A 14,715-nucleotide genomic window follows, 5' to 3' on the forward strand; every position below is an offset into this window, starting at 1 on the left:
ATTTTACCTATGCATTCTATATGATCTAGACTCAAACCTAAAGATGCAAATGATATAACTAAATGTTTTTTTTTTTTTTTTTTTTTTTTGGAATTTTGCAAATTTTTATGGATTTTCTATGCAAATGGATATGCAATGCTTATGACAAGTAAACAAAACAGAAAACATGTGAGATAAGTAGACTCTCCCCCCACACTTACTTCACACAGTCTCTTGTGTGAGAGCAAGGTGAAAGAAGAGGTCTAGAAGAAACAAACAAGAAAACTATATATTTACAATGGTTGTAGAGACACTTAGCTTGGAGTTGCTAGATGGAGTTGAATAATTTTAACACTTGTAGCTTTGCTGGATGGCCATCTTTCTCTTTGATTAAGTGGAGAATCACCTGAAAATTTTAAACACACTTATCAAACACACAAAAGAAAAACCACACAAGTAAAACAATAATATATATAGGGATAGACATGGGACTTCCTCCCAAGTGAGCTTGTTTTAAGTCTCTAGCTTGACTACCCCTTTTTGTTTAGGCTGGTTTGGGATCGGAAAGTGGAACCGAGGTTCCTTCCTTCTCAGGTGTGGCCGCCATGTACAGCTTGACTCTTTGCCCATTCACTGCAAATTCCTCACCAGTCTTGTTCCAAAGCACAATTGCTCCATATGGCCTCACTTCTTTGATCTTGAAAGGGCCGGACCATCTTGACTTAAGTTTTCCAGGGAACAACTTCAATCGAGAGTTGAAGAGCAACACTTGATCTCCAATGTTGAACTCCCTCTTCAGGATCTTCTTGTCATGGAATGCCTTGGTCTTTTCTTTGTAAATTCTTGAGTTCTCAAAAGCATCAAGTCGAATCTCATCAAGCTCATGGAGTTGGAAAAGTCTTTTCTCTTTGGCACTCTTGATGTCAAAGTTCAGCATCTTAACAGCCCATAATGCCTTGTACTCAAGCTCCACTGGCAGATGGCAAGCTTTCCCATAGACAAGATTGAAGGGAGTGGTTCCCAAGGGTGTCTTGAAAGCAGTCCTATAGGCCCAAAGTGCATCATCAAGCTTTGTAGACCAATCCTTCCTTGTTGTCCCCACAGTCTTCTCCAAAATGGACTTGATCTCCCTGTTGGAAATCTCAACCTGACCACTTGTTTGGGGGTGGTAAGGAGTTGCAACCTTGTGCTTCACACCATTCTTCTTAAGGAGGTTTGCAAACAGTTTGTTGATGAAGTGAGACCCTCCATCACTGATCACAACTCTTGGAATCCCAAACCTTGGAAAGATTATGCTCTTGAACATTTTTAGAACCACCTTTGCATCATTGGTTGGACTTGCAATTGCTTCAACCCACTTAGAGACATAATCTACAGCCACCAGTATGTACTTGTTGCTATAAGATGAAGGAAAAGGCCCCATGAAGTCAATACCCCAGACATCAAACACTTCAACTTCTAGGATGGGGTTTTGAGGCATTTCATTCCTCTTGGTGATGTTTCCTCTTCTTTGACAAGAGTCACACCTTGAGACAAAGTCTTGGGTGTCTTTAAACATGTGAGGCCACCAAAATCCAGCTTGTAGCACCTTTGCAACTGTCTTAAATGTAGCAAAGTGGCCTCCATAGGATGATCCATGACAATGTGTAAGGATCCCATCAATTTCTTCTTCAGCCACTGCCCTTCTATAGAGTTGATCTCTACAAAGTATGTAGAGGTAAGGCTCATCCCAATAATATCTCTTCACATCCTTATAGAACTTCTTCTTGGCATAACCTTCAAGGTTCAATGGCTCTTTTCCACTAGCTAAGTAGTTGACTATATCAGCATACCAAGGACCCTTCTCATCAGCTGCCTTCACCTCTTCAAGTTTCTTTCCTGTCTCACAAACAGCTACCACTGCATGAATAGCCATCATTTGCTCTTCTGGAAGTCTGTCATCAATAGGGATTCCACACTCCACCTTCAACCTGGACAGGTGATCAGCTACTCCATTCTCAACTCCAGGCCTGTCCTTGATCTCAAGATCAAACTCTTGTAGCAGCAGAATCCACCTCAACAGTCTTGGTTTTGCATCTTTCTTGGCTAAGAGGTGTCTCAATGCAGCATGATCAGTGTAGACAGTCACCTTTGACCCAACCAAGTAGCTTCTGAACTTCTCAAATGCAAAGACAATGGCCAATAGCTCCTTCTCAGTTGTAGAGTATTTAGCTTGAGCTTCATCAAGGGTTCTACTTGCATAGTAGATCACATGTGTCTTCTTGTCCTTCTTTTGCCCCAAGACTGCCCCCACAGCATAGTCACTGGCGTCGCACATGATTTCGAAGGGTAGACTCCAATCTGGTGGTTGAACTATTGGGGCACTGGTGAGCTCCTCCTTCAGCTTCTTAAAGGCTTCTAGGCATTCTTCATCAAAGTTGAAGATGATCTCCTTGCACAGCAGCTTGGTCAATGGTCTAGCTATTTTGGAGAAGTCTTTGATGAACCTTCTGTAGAAACCAGCATGGCCAAGGAAGCTTCTAATGTCTTTCACTGTTTTTGGTGGAGCCAACCTCGCCATCACCTCGATCTTGGCTTGGTCCACTTCAATGCCTCTCTCTGAAATCTTGTGCCCAAGCACAATCCCTTCTTTAACCATGAAGTGGCACTTCTCCCAATTCAGCACAAGGTTGGTATCTTCACATCTCTGTAGGACCCTGCACAAATTTGACAAACAAGTAGCAAACGAAGAACCGTATACAGAAAAATCATCCATAAACACCTCCATTACATCCTCAATAAGATCAGAGAAAATCGACATCATTGCTCTTTGGAATGTTGCTGGTGCATTGCACAGTCCAAATGGCATCCTTCGATATGCAAAGGTACCATAAGGACAAGTGAATGTCGTTTTCTCTTGGTCATTTGGGTGTATAGGGATTTGGAAAAATCCAGAGTATCCATCAAGGAAACAATAATAGGGATGGTTAGCTAGCCTCTCTAACATCTGATCAATGAATGGTAAAGGGAAATGATCCTTTCTAGAGGCTGCATTCAGTTTTCGATAGTCAATGCACATCCTATGTCCAGTTATTGTTCTTGTTGGTATTAACTCATCATTTTCGTTCTTAACAACTGTTATGCCACCTTTTTTAGGAACTACATGCACAGGTGAAACCCAATTGCTATCAGAGATAGGATAGATCACACCAGCATCTAACAATTTGATTATCTCTTTTTTAACAACATCTTTCAAATTAGGATTTAATCTTCTTTGGTGTTCAATTGAAGTTTTAGATTCATCCTCTAGATGTATCCTATGCATGCACAAAGATGGTGAGATTCCTTTAATGTCATCAAGTGAGTATCCTAGTGCTTTTCTATACTTTTTAAGTTCATTTAAAAGCATAGACAATTCATTCTCAGTCAGCTCACTACTCACAATGACAGGATATGTCTCATTAGGTCCAAGGAAAGCGTACCTTACACCATGGGGAAGAGGTTTAAGCTCCACTTTTGGTGCCTTGAGCTCACTCCAATCAGCTTCATGGAGGTTCTCTTGAATGTCTGCTGAGGCAGCATGTTGAGTCATTTGTGGCAACTCCATGAACTCATCTTCTCCATCCTTCTCAAGGTGAACATCTAGCCTTCTTACTAGCTCATCACTATCCTTGTTTTCAATCATTTGGGTCTCTCTTTCAATGGTCAGGGCATGTTGAAGAGAGTCCTCAATCGCTAACTCCTCAAGGAAATTATCAGCCAAGGCATCCATCTCATCAATGTAGAATATTTCTCCTTGAGTTGTGGGCTTCTTCATCATCTCCTTGATATCAAAATGGAGAATGTGATCTTTTCCAAGGTGGAGATCAATTGTGCCATCTCTCACATTCACCATTGCTCCAGCAGTTGCCAAGAAAGGTCTTCCAAAGATCAAAGGATCTCTAGGCTCTTCATCCATCTCAAGCACTACAAAGTCAGTAGGCACTTCACAATTTCCTATCTTGACAGGAAGATCTTCTAGGATGCCAATGGGGAGCTTGACAGATCGATCAGCTAGCACCAAAGAGATCTTGCACTTTTTATATTGTGTAAACCCAAGCTTCTTGGCAATGGATAGTGGCATGAGGCTGACACTTGCTCCCAAATCACATAGACATCTCTCAAATGTCAAAGGTCCAATGGCGCATGGCAGGGTGAAACTACCAGGGTCTTCTAGCTTCCTTGGGACAGTCAGTCTCTGAATAATGGCACTGCACTCATGAGTAAGAATCACCATCCCTTCCATCTCTTTCTTCTTTTGTTCTACAGCATCTTTCAAGAACTTGCTGTATTGTGGAACCAGCATAAATGCATCAATTATGGGCATGGTGAGTTGAACTTCACTCATTTGCTTGTCAAACAAGGCTTTGTACTTCTCTAGGAGTTGCTTCTTGAATCTTCCAGGAAAGGGAAGCTTTGGCTCATAGGGAGGAGGAGTGAACAATTTCTCTTTTGTTGATGTAGCAGCCTCATTTTTGTTCTCAACTTTCTCCTCTCCAATCTTTCTCTTGCCCTTAGCTTCAACTATCTTCTCCAAGATTTCCTCATTAGTCTTCTCATCCACAATCACCACATCATCATCTACATTGATGACCACCTCCCCACCTTGTTTCTCATTATCCTTAATGAGAACTTTAGGAGGCAACTCTCTTCCACTCCTTAGGGTGATTGCCTTCATTGTCTCCTTTGGGTTTTGTTCAGGCTTTCCAGGTAGGGAACCTTGTTGGCGACTTGAGCTGGCTGTCATAGAGACAAACTGGTTCTCCAAGGCTTTGAACTTGTTGTTTAGATCATGGTAATTCCCATCAATCTTGTTGTGGAGATTTTTCAGCTCATACCCTAATTGTTTCTCACTTCTTGCTTGTCCCTCCAATAATTGTTTCAGCATAGCTTCAGTACTACTCTCTTGTGGAGGTTGTGTTGATGATCCAGCTTGGTCTTGTGCAGGTTGACTTGGTTTTGGTGAGAATCCCGGAGGGAAGTTCTGTTTGGGTTGGTAACCACCTTGGTTGTTGTTGTAGAATGGCTTAGGCTGATTGTTGTAGAATGGTCTTGGCTGGTAGTTGTTGAATGGCTTCTGTTGGTTGTTGTAGAAGGGTTTCTGTTGGTAGTTGTTCTGGTATTGATAGTCAGGCTCCTTCTTGTACCATGTACCCTGAGCATTGACATAGTACATATCTTCTTGGCATTCTACTCCATCAACTTCAGCAACCATATGTAACTCCTCTTTCTTGGTCTTTTCTGATAGTAGCATGTCAATCTTGTCTTGAAGTGCTTTCAGCTCTCTCTTTGTGGTCATATCTTCTCCTCCACCACCTCTGTCTCTTCTATCATATTCATCATTGTAGACAGAGTCACTCTGTGCCATGTTCTCCAAGAGTTCTAATGCATCTTCGACAGTCCTCCCCAAGAAGTTTCCATTGCTTGCAGTGTCAAGCTGGCTTTTGAATTTAGGCAAGACTCCTCTGTAGAAAGTGCTTAGCAAGCTCTCATTGTTGAAGCCATGGTGGGGACATTGAGACAAGTAGCTTCTGAATCTCTCCCATGCCTCTGAAAATCCTTCAAGTCCTCTTTGTTGAAAACCAGAGATCTGATTTCTAAGGTTGGCAGTCCTTGTAGCAGAGAAGAACTTGTTGAGGAAGGCCTTCTTGCATTCATCCCAAGTGGTGATAGTATCACTTGAGATGTTTTTCTCCCAAGTGTGAGCCTTGTCTCCCAAAGAGAAGGGAAACAATCTGAGCTTGAAAGCATCCTCTGAAACTCCATTTGTTTTTGACAAGCCACAGTACTTATCAAATCTGTCAAGGTGATCTAGTGGGTCTTCCAAGGCAAGTCCATGGTACTTGTTGTTTTCAATCATGTTGATGAGGCTGGACTTGATCTCGAAATTGTTGTTGGCAACTGGCGGTGCCCTAATGCCCAACCTATTCCCATTTATGTTAGGTTGATCATATGTACCGATGGCCCTAGCTTGGCGTTGTGGTTGTCTAGGTCGAAGGTTGGCAGCTCCTTGACCATTGCCCTCTTCAGCTTGAGGTTGTTCTGGAACTGGTTCCATCATAGGTTCTGATCTTTGTATCTGAGCCTCTTGCTCTTCTTGTCTTAACCTTCTCTTGTTCTCTCTTTCAAGTGTTTTGATATCTGTCAAGGGAGTAAGATGTGTAGTGCCTCTACTTCTTAGGTTCATGCACCTGCGATCACAAGTAGATGAAGAAGTAGAATTAGTAACTTTAAAACAAAGTAAAACTCAGTCTCAAGCAAAGACTCAAACTCAATGTCACAATCAGACTAGGATTGGCAACGGCGCCAATTTGATAATAGGTTTTTCTGCCTATTGCAAATGTTGTAGTATAGTGGGGTGAATGTCGAACCAGTCCTAGTGATGTGAATCAGTGAGAGTACAAGTCATTTCTTAAGCTAAGCAGATTCAATAGTGGTGAGTGTGTGACAAGTAACAATAGCAAACAGAGCAATACAACAAGGTTTTAATCAATTTAGACAAGTGAATCCATGGGTATTGGGAATTGACTTCAAGTAACTAAGATCCAATCTAGGTGACAAGCTTTCAATCAAAGTAATCTCTTAAGTCTAAACACAATTTTAGACAAGTCCTATGTCTAGGTAAATGTCCATTTGCTTAGAAATCATTAAACATCAAATGTCTTTGGCTTAATTCAATCAAGCAATCTTTAAGTTCAAGTTTAATAACTATCTAGCAATTTTAACATCAAGTGTCCTTGGCTAATCTCACTAGAGCTTAGTTGAGTTGATTCAAACACTTCATCTAATCATGTCTGATGAGAAGTGTTTAGAAATCAGGTTTAGAGTGATCAAGACTAAACAAGCATTAAAAATACTCAACAAGCAAGTTCATACAAGGATCTAATACAATAACACCATAGATCTTCACTAAGTTACTCTAATCTCCCTAACCCATGAATTCTTAAGGAAACTACTCACTAATCTCCATGAAAACACTTAATCTCATAATAGATTGAAGCATATTCAAGTAGATACAACAGAGAATAAAGATAAACAAGGATTAAACAAGCAAAACGAAATTAAAACTCAAGAATAGATGATGAACAATGAAGAACAGCTCAAGAACAAATGTTTTCTCTCAAACTCTCAAAATACAAAATATGAAACTATAAAACTTTCACTCTCTACTCTTTGTTGTATTGTACTCTGTGTATTGTGTGTCTTCCTCCTTCCCCTTGCAGTCTCTTTTATAGCCTAAGTAAAGGAGGATGACAACACATCCATCATGTGAAAGCATAAAGCATAAAACACACTCATAAAAGTTATTCTCCACTTTCTTCCATTATAGAACACCTTTTGCCCCTTCATATGGCCAAAGTAGTCTTGCCTCTTCAGAAAAGGTAGAGAAAGTTAGGCCAAAAGAGCCACCAAACTCATGATAGACAACCCATCCCCCATGTTGCAAGCTTTAAAGAGATAAAACTCACTCATTAAAGTTTTCTCCACTTTCTCCATGTTGCACACACCTTTAGAATACCAAAAATAAGAAGAATAATGAATAGTAATGAGTTTTATAGGTTTTAAGTGAATAAAAATGAGTCTAAAGGCTTAAAATTCGAAGGCTATTGTTGATGTTGCTAGGGTGGCCGCTAGGAATGTCATACTGATATGTGTGTAGTATTTTGATCATAAATCCCTCAATACAGCTCCAAACGACTTGAAACCACCTCCATTGTAAAGCTAACTCAATTTGCCATGTCTTCCCAAAAGACAAGTTTCAAAATATATCTTTAGGACCTTCATCCATGCTTGTCTTTCACACGTTCGGTTCAAGACTCCTCGAAAGCTCCTTTTGTGCTCTAATCACCTCCAAAACTCCAAACAATTCATCCAACACCTACAAGATGCAAATGTACATGCAATAGACTCTAAATGCAAATAAATGTAAGGTTAATGCATGAATATATATGAAATAACAAAGCTAAAACTATGCAAAATCACAACACATCATAGCCTTAAGCTTAGCTTCCTCAGCTAAGTTAGACTCCAGCAAGGCCACCCGTTCAACTAGTTCCCCGACAGTGTTGAAAGTGCGGATTGAGCAGTGGGTTTTCAGTTCCGGCCTTAGGCCTCGGATGAACCTACGAACCTGGACCGCCTCGTCCTCCAACTCCCTTCCAACGAACCGTGTGAGTCGGTTAAACTCCTCTTCGTACTCCCGTACGGTTCTGCGGCCTTGGACCAGGTCTAGGAACTTACCTTCCAGACGGTCCCAAGCCTCAGCAAGAAAGTATTTGCGGTTGAACTCAACTTCAAACTCCGCAAAACTTTCGAGACTTCCATTGGTGCGCTTGTCCACTGCAAGCCACCAATTATGCGCGTCCCCTTCCAAGAAGTGAACGGCAATGTCTCGCTTGTAATCCTCTGGAAAGCGAGTTGATTGAAAGTTTCGGGCCAGCCTACTCCTCCACTCGTCTGCCTCAATAGGGTCAGTGCTACTCGAGAAATGCTCCGTACCCAATCTGGATAGATGTTGAAGCAAAATCAGATAATCAACCTTTCTTACAGACTTTTCCGGTGGATCGATCTCGATCACCTCAACCGCGTCCACAGCTGGACCATTAGTAATAGGTGTAGCCGTAGCTACGGGTGTAGCTTGACCAACTGATGAATTCACTAGCGGAGTGAACAGATGAGTCATAACCGCCACCTGATTACCCATCACTTTCATGGCCTCTATCAGGTCCTCCTTGGACAGTGCTGTGGGTACGTTTGCCGTACCATCAGCCACTTTCTCACGCTGGTCCCCATCTTGGTTAGCGTTCGAGGATTCCACTTCCTCATCATGTTCCTGATGGTGCTGACCTTCCTGTTGCGTCCCGGTAAGGTTAGCTGGGTCAGTCGGTAACCCACCTCCGGTGTTAGTCTCCACCGGATCGATTGGTAACCCGGACAGATTAGCTCCGTCCGCGGCCCCTTGACTTGACTGACCAGCCGTTCTCTTAATCTTTCGGACCTTTCCCGTTTTGCTTTTTCCAGCCTAAGGATTCAGACAATATTAGTACGAAAACATACTAAACATAAACAAGACAGAACAATCCCTAGACTAAGCAATCAAACCTCACCGTGAGACCTAATCAGCTGGCTGCGTGTGTGTGGACTAGATAACCCAACTATCCTAGAATCAAGCATGCTCTGATACCAACTTGTAAGACCCGATCCTGGTCTCTCGACCCAACTGGATACGAATGCTTACTTATTAATTTCTTTGCTTGTTTGATTCATTTTAAGTCTTTATTTACTAAGTCATATTCGAATATGAGGTTCATAAACAAACGAACAGATTGCACAGCGGAATATAAATGTGTATAAATTGTATTACTTAGAATATTGAGATCCAATACACAACTTCTTAACAGTTTCATAGACAATCACTAGTTCATCCCTAGCATCATCTAACCACACGTTACACAGCCTCTCACTGACCGAGCCTTCACGGCTCCTTGGCTTGACCAGAACCATCCTTAGTTCTTGAAACCACAACCAGATAAGCATTAATCATAACCGAGAATAGAACGGATCGATTCTACAATGCTTGGCTTGGTTCCTAGAACTTAGATAAACCTCAGTCAATATAATCATAAAAAGATGTGAACCTATCTACCGTATCCTAAGTCATACAACCAACCACCCCTTGACTTAGAATCAGATAGATAGTCCAGAATAGATAAATAGAACACACTAACAGATCCGGATCATCCCAAAGACCAATCCATCTAACCGGATAGAATCTAGGTGCGACCGGCCAATGAAGTCCGGCTCGATGGCCCAATCGACTTCCTTACCTGATCCGGCCTTGGGCCTGGATCCAACGGCCGAGTAAGCCTCAAGCCCAATCCGGAAGGCTTTAGCAACCGGTCAGACCTTGCGACTCATACCCTGGCTTAGACAAACCGTGACCTTACCTAGACTTAAAAAGTCCTAGACTGATCCATAAGGATCGGACATAGCTTGTCTCAAAGACACCGTTTGGAACATGCACCCCTTCGGTCATTGGTACCTCTTGGTCCTCGTACCTCTTGATGTTCGTAACCTTTGGTATCTTGTACCTTTTGGTTACTTGCATCCTTTGGCAACTCACAACCTTTGGAACTCGTGACCTTTGGCAACTCGTGCCTTTTGGAGACATTCCAAACCGTTTCAGATCAACCGCCCAGTCATGGTGCGATTCGCACCGTCCTTCTAACCGACCCGTGTCTAGGCTAGCGGTTTGGTTATGATTGGCCAAAGCCTAGGGACGTGTCCCTTGGACTCAACCATCACAACCTTTCGTGTTTAACCAGAAAGAAGAGAAGAGAAACGAATTGAAACAGATAAGGAGAACCGGATGGGACTTAGGAACCGAGCAGAGCCGCGGTGCGATCGCATAGATCGTCCGCTTGGTCTGATGGAGCCACGGCCCATCACATACCTTGTGAACCACGTCTGGGTTCTCCATGTTCTTCTCCTTGTCTTGATCTCTCATTCTTGGTCGGAGTTAGTTCCCAAACGATCAGAGTCGCCGGAACAAAACACCACCACGGCCTTTCTCTTAGCCGGAACTCTCTCTTTCTCTCTTTCTCTCTCTCTACGTTTTTCTCTGAGTATTTTACTCTGTAAATGGATAATGAAATCAACAGGAGAGCCCCCATATTTATAGGAAACGAGGGGGTAAGTCTTGCCCCCCGAACAGGCACGACTTGCTAGCAAATGGGCACCATCGGCCAAGGGTTGTGCCCTTTCGGCCACTTGCATCCCATCGCCCCTTTCTGATTAGGTTTGGGGTCGGTCATAAGCCCAACCCACTCGCTAAGCCCTCTGGACATAGCCCACGGCCTTGTCCAAAGACCCAACAGCCCATGGCCTTGTCCAAAGACCCAACAGCCCATGGCCTTATGGCCGGACCTCACAGCCCACAACTGACCCGGACCCGAGCCATCGGCCCAAAACCCGAACAGTCTGTCTAGCTGAGATGAGCTGACTCCCAGCTGCCCCAGCTGAGTGAGCTAATAGTCCAGCTAGTGGAGCTGACTTAGTAGTGACTGAGTTGGAGTAAACTTATCCTAGCTCCGATGAGCTAGTCGAGCTACTCGATCACATCATCCAGGTAACGTCTTACTCGTCCTAGCTGTCTCTTTGCTCTTATAAGGTTAAATCTAAGTTTCCTTATGTCCTTAACCTTCTTTCCTGGCCATGGAACGCTTGCCTTTATGTCCTAGGACTGACTAGTACGTTTCCTCGAACCATGGCCGTCCCAACGATCCTATTCAGGATCGTGGATGCGAGAGAGGTGATTGAAATCATGTCATGATATTTCATTAAAATATTTTATGTATAAAAATAAATTATAAATTATTTAATCTGAATAAAATAATATATATAGTGCTTCCAATATTAAAAATCACTTTGATTTGAAGAAGTGTGTTTCTCGGATTGTGAGGATCAAATAAGATATCAGAAACCACATATTTAAAAAATAATTTGTACACATAAAAGTATATACATTAGAGTAAGTACATAAATCAAAACCAATACCTTTTGTTAATTTACAATCATGTTTTTGGTAAATAAATCAAAACAATCATTTTATTTACTTTATATGGTATAAATTAAACTTTATTGATATTGACATAGATATACAATATATTTTAATATAAATATTTATTATTGACACTTCATACTCATATGATTTTTTTAACATTTATATATTTCCTATAACAAAAATTTAAATCGTTAATCACAAAATTTTAATGTGAGATTTTTCAACACAAATTTCAAAATTAAAATATTAAGATCTCAATAATTTTTCACTGCAAATTTTGAAATTAACATATTTTTTTATTTTTATAAACTACATAATTTATTTCTAATGATATATATATATATATATATATATATATATATATATATATATATTTATAATATGAATATCTATTAATGAGACTTCATATTCATACGATTAATTAGGAATAGGCATTTTATCCGATATCCGAACCCGTATCTGATTCCGATCCGAATATTCGAACCGAAATAGCAAAATACCCGAACGGTTATTGAATTCAGAGAGATTGGATATCCGAACCCAAATGGATAATATCCAAACCCGAACGTGTAATATCCAAACCCGAAACTGTAATATCTGAACCCGAATAGATATCCGAATTTAAGATAACCAAACATAAGTATACTTAACCATATATTTCTAGTTTACTTCTCTCATTTTATTCAAAATATTTATATTAATGATGCACATTGCTCAAAATCAGATAATATACATATAATTATGGACAAAATCATTCGCTACTCACTTAAAATACATATCAACCTCTTGTTTCTTGCATTAACAAAATTTGCGTCTAAAATTTCAAAACAACAACTAAATTAGTGTCTTTCTATTTTTTAAATTTTATCTCCAAAACTATTATAGTTTAATCTTTTAAAAATTAGTAAACCAGTTAAGTTAAAAATATCTTTTATATACAAAAAACTTAAACAATGAATAATTTATTATTTTTTCTTCAAAATTTAAACATTCGAACCCGACCCAAAATATCTGAACCCGAACATAAAAATACCCGAATATGGCCCGAAGTGTAGAAATACCCGAACATGTTCTATACTTTTATACTGAAATACCTCAAAATCCTAAATACCCGATACGAACCCCAACGTGTATCCGAACGTCCACCCCTACGATATATGATCATTTGTATTTTGCTTGAACAAAAAAAGTTAAACCATTTATCATAAAGTTTTCAGTGTGGGACTTTTACCATTTTTAATAATTTATAGCCGTTTATAAAAATTCAAAATATAACATAGAAGAAAAAATCTAATTTTTTATTATATCCTTAATGTGATTGTTTAATATTTTAATAATATAAAATTAAACAAAAAAGAGAGATCATACAAAAATTATTATCAAATATGTATTATTCATAATCATTAATTGTCATATATATATATTAACCATATTAGATAATTCCATAGCTTTTATTTAAGTAAGTAAAAAATATTATTTTGTACACTACTAATTAATTTAATAGTTAGTTTAATAAAAAACATAGTATATGTTTATATGAACCAACTTGTTTTTTTACAAATTAAATTCTAAAAATCATCTTCGTGATGACACGTGGCTACGAAAATATGTTGTAATTCTTCAGGATTAATATATAGGGATTGTGTTTTGGGATACTGGTAGCTTTGGGCCTTAGCCAACTCCTTCAGATCCGAATCAGTTTTTCGAAATTCTGATTTAGAAAATAACACTCTTTACCGAACAAAAATTGAACTCAGAACATAAAAATACCAAGCCAGTGACAATTGTTGGGAACAGATTTATCCTGGAAATCATGTTAACTTTGAAGGAGGGGTCGTTGGGCGGAGAATGTTAGGATTTTCGTGAGCAAGGCTATAGGCATCTCGGCGGGATGCAAATTTAACTATCTTGATACATTTATCAGACAATACAAAAATTCAAATGTGTGAAAAAATAAAAAGAAATATTTTAGAAATATTCGGTTCTAAAAAAATAATTTTTACTATATTTAGGAAAATCTAGATGAATATCTAGTAAATTTTAAAAGTTCGACCTAAAAAATATTGTTTAATATTTTTAAACAAAGAACAAACAACAATACATAGCGACTAACAACTAGTGCGGCAAGGAACATATGCTAGCATACAAGAGTTTTGTGTGTTTAAAAAAAAAAAAAAATAGCATACAAGAGTTTCTTGGAAATTGCAGAAAAGGCAACTTTTGTTCAATTATTTGTCTTTATAAATACTAAACCAGAACATTAGTACATATTTTTGAACGAACATTATTACATCTACGAAACTACTCAAATAAAGAGGTAGGGTCCTTACAATGTGACTGTTCCCATAACATCACAACCATTAAATAAAACAAATTCACAATGGATATGCTCGGAGAACATATGTTTGGTGCAGGGGTGGGCATTCGGATACCCACTCGGATTTGGTTCGGGTCTATTCGGGTTTCGCATTTTCTGAGTCAAAGATTTCAGTGTCATTCGGATATTTCTAAATTTTGTTTCGGATTCGGTTCAGATTCGGATAACCAATTAAAATTATTTATTAAATTCATTATTTACTTTAAATTTCTCAAAATCTATAAATATTATATTACATACAAATTTGAATAACATATGTCAAAATAACTAAACTTAACATATAATTTGATTTGGTTTGAATATTTGGATATAAAATCAATAGATATTTTAAATATTTTTGGTGTTTTGAGTATACTTTAGCTATTTTAGACATTTATATTTGACTATTTGTATATATTTTCAAGTATTTTGAACAATTTAAAGTATCTTTTATATTTTGGATGTTTTTAATAGACATTAAATCTAAAATATATTTATATAAGGGGGTATAGAAATCAATTTCGGATACATTTGGGTACCCAGAATACTTCGGTTCGGGTCGGGTTCGGTTCCGGTTTTTTAGATACCAAAATTTTGAACCTGTTCGGATATTTAATCAACTTTGGTTCGGGTTTGGTACTACTTTTTTGGGTCGGGTTCGGGTCGGTTCTTTGGATTCGGATTTTTTGCCCAGCCCTAATTTGGTGGATAAATCATGGACTCCCACCTCTCAATTCAGTGGATGTGAATGAGTTTGGAAGGACATCTCGAAAAAAAAATTAAATTAATGCAATGGGGA

General features: G+C 39.1%; 1 protein-coding gene, 1 long non-coding RNA gene and 1 other non-coding gene across 3 annotated transcripts; 1 reads left to right on the forward strand and 2 right to left on the reverse strand.

The window, feature by feature from the left end:
- Nucleotides 1-523: 523 nt before the first annotated feature.
- On the reverse strand, nt 524-6,491 carry LOC125590388. Its single transcript, XM_048763943.1, has one exon. The coding sequence runs from the start codon at nt 6,182-6,184 to the stop codon at nt 524-526; it is 5,661 nt and encodes a 1,886-aa protein (XP_048619900.1). The 5' UTR covers nt 6,185-6,491.
- Nucleotides 5,496-5,602, forward strand: LOC125590853. Its single transcript, XR_007326855.1, has one exon. It is a non-coding gene; the product is annotated as a small nucleolar RNA R71 (small nucleolar RNA).
- A 563-nt stretch (nt 6,492-7,054) lies between the features above and the next one.
- Nucleotides 7,055-8,582, reverse strand: LOC125590255. Its single transcript, XR_007326566.1, has 2 exons — nt 7,644-8,582; nt 7,055-7,505 (listed from the first exon to the last, which is right to left on the reverse strand). It is a non-coding gene; the product is annotated as an uncharacterized LOC125590255 (long non-coding RNA).
- Between the last annotated feature and the right edge of the window lie 6,133 nt (nt 8,583-14,715).

The sequence above is a fragment of the Brassica napus genome, chromosome C7, assembly GCF_020379485.1.
Source record: "Brassica napus cultivar Da-Ae chromosome C7, Da-Ae, whole genome shotgun sequence".
Lineage (NCBI taxonomy): Eukaryota > Viridiplantae > Streptophyta > Magnoliopsida > Brassicales > Brassicaceae > Brassica > Brassica napus.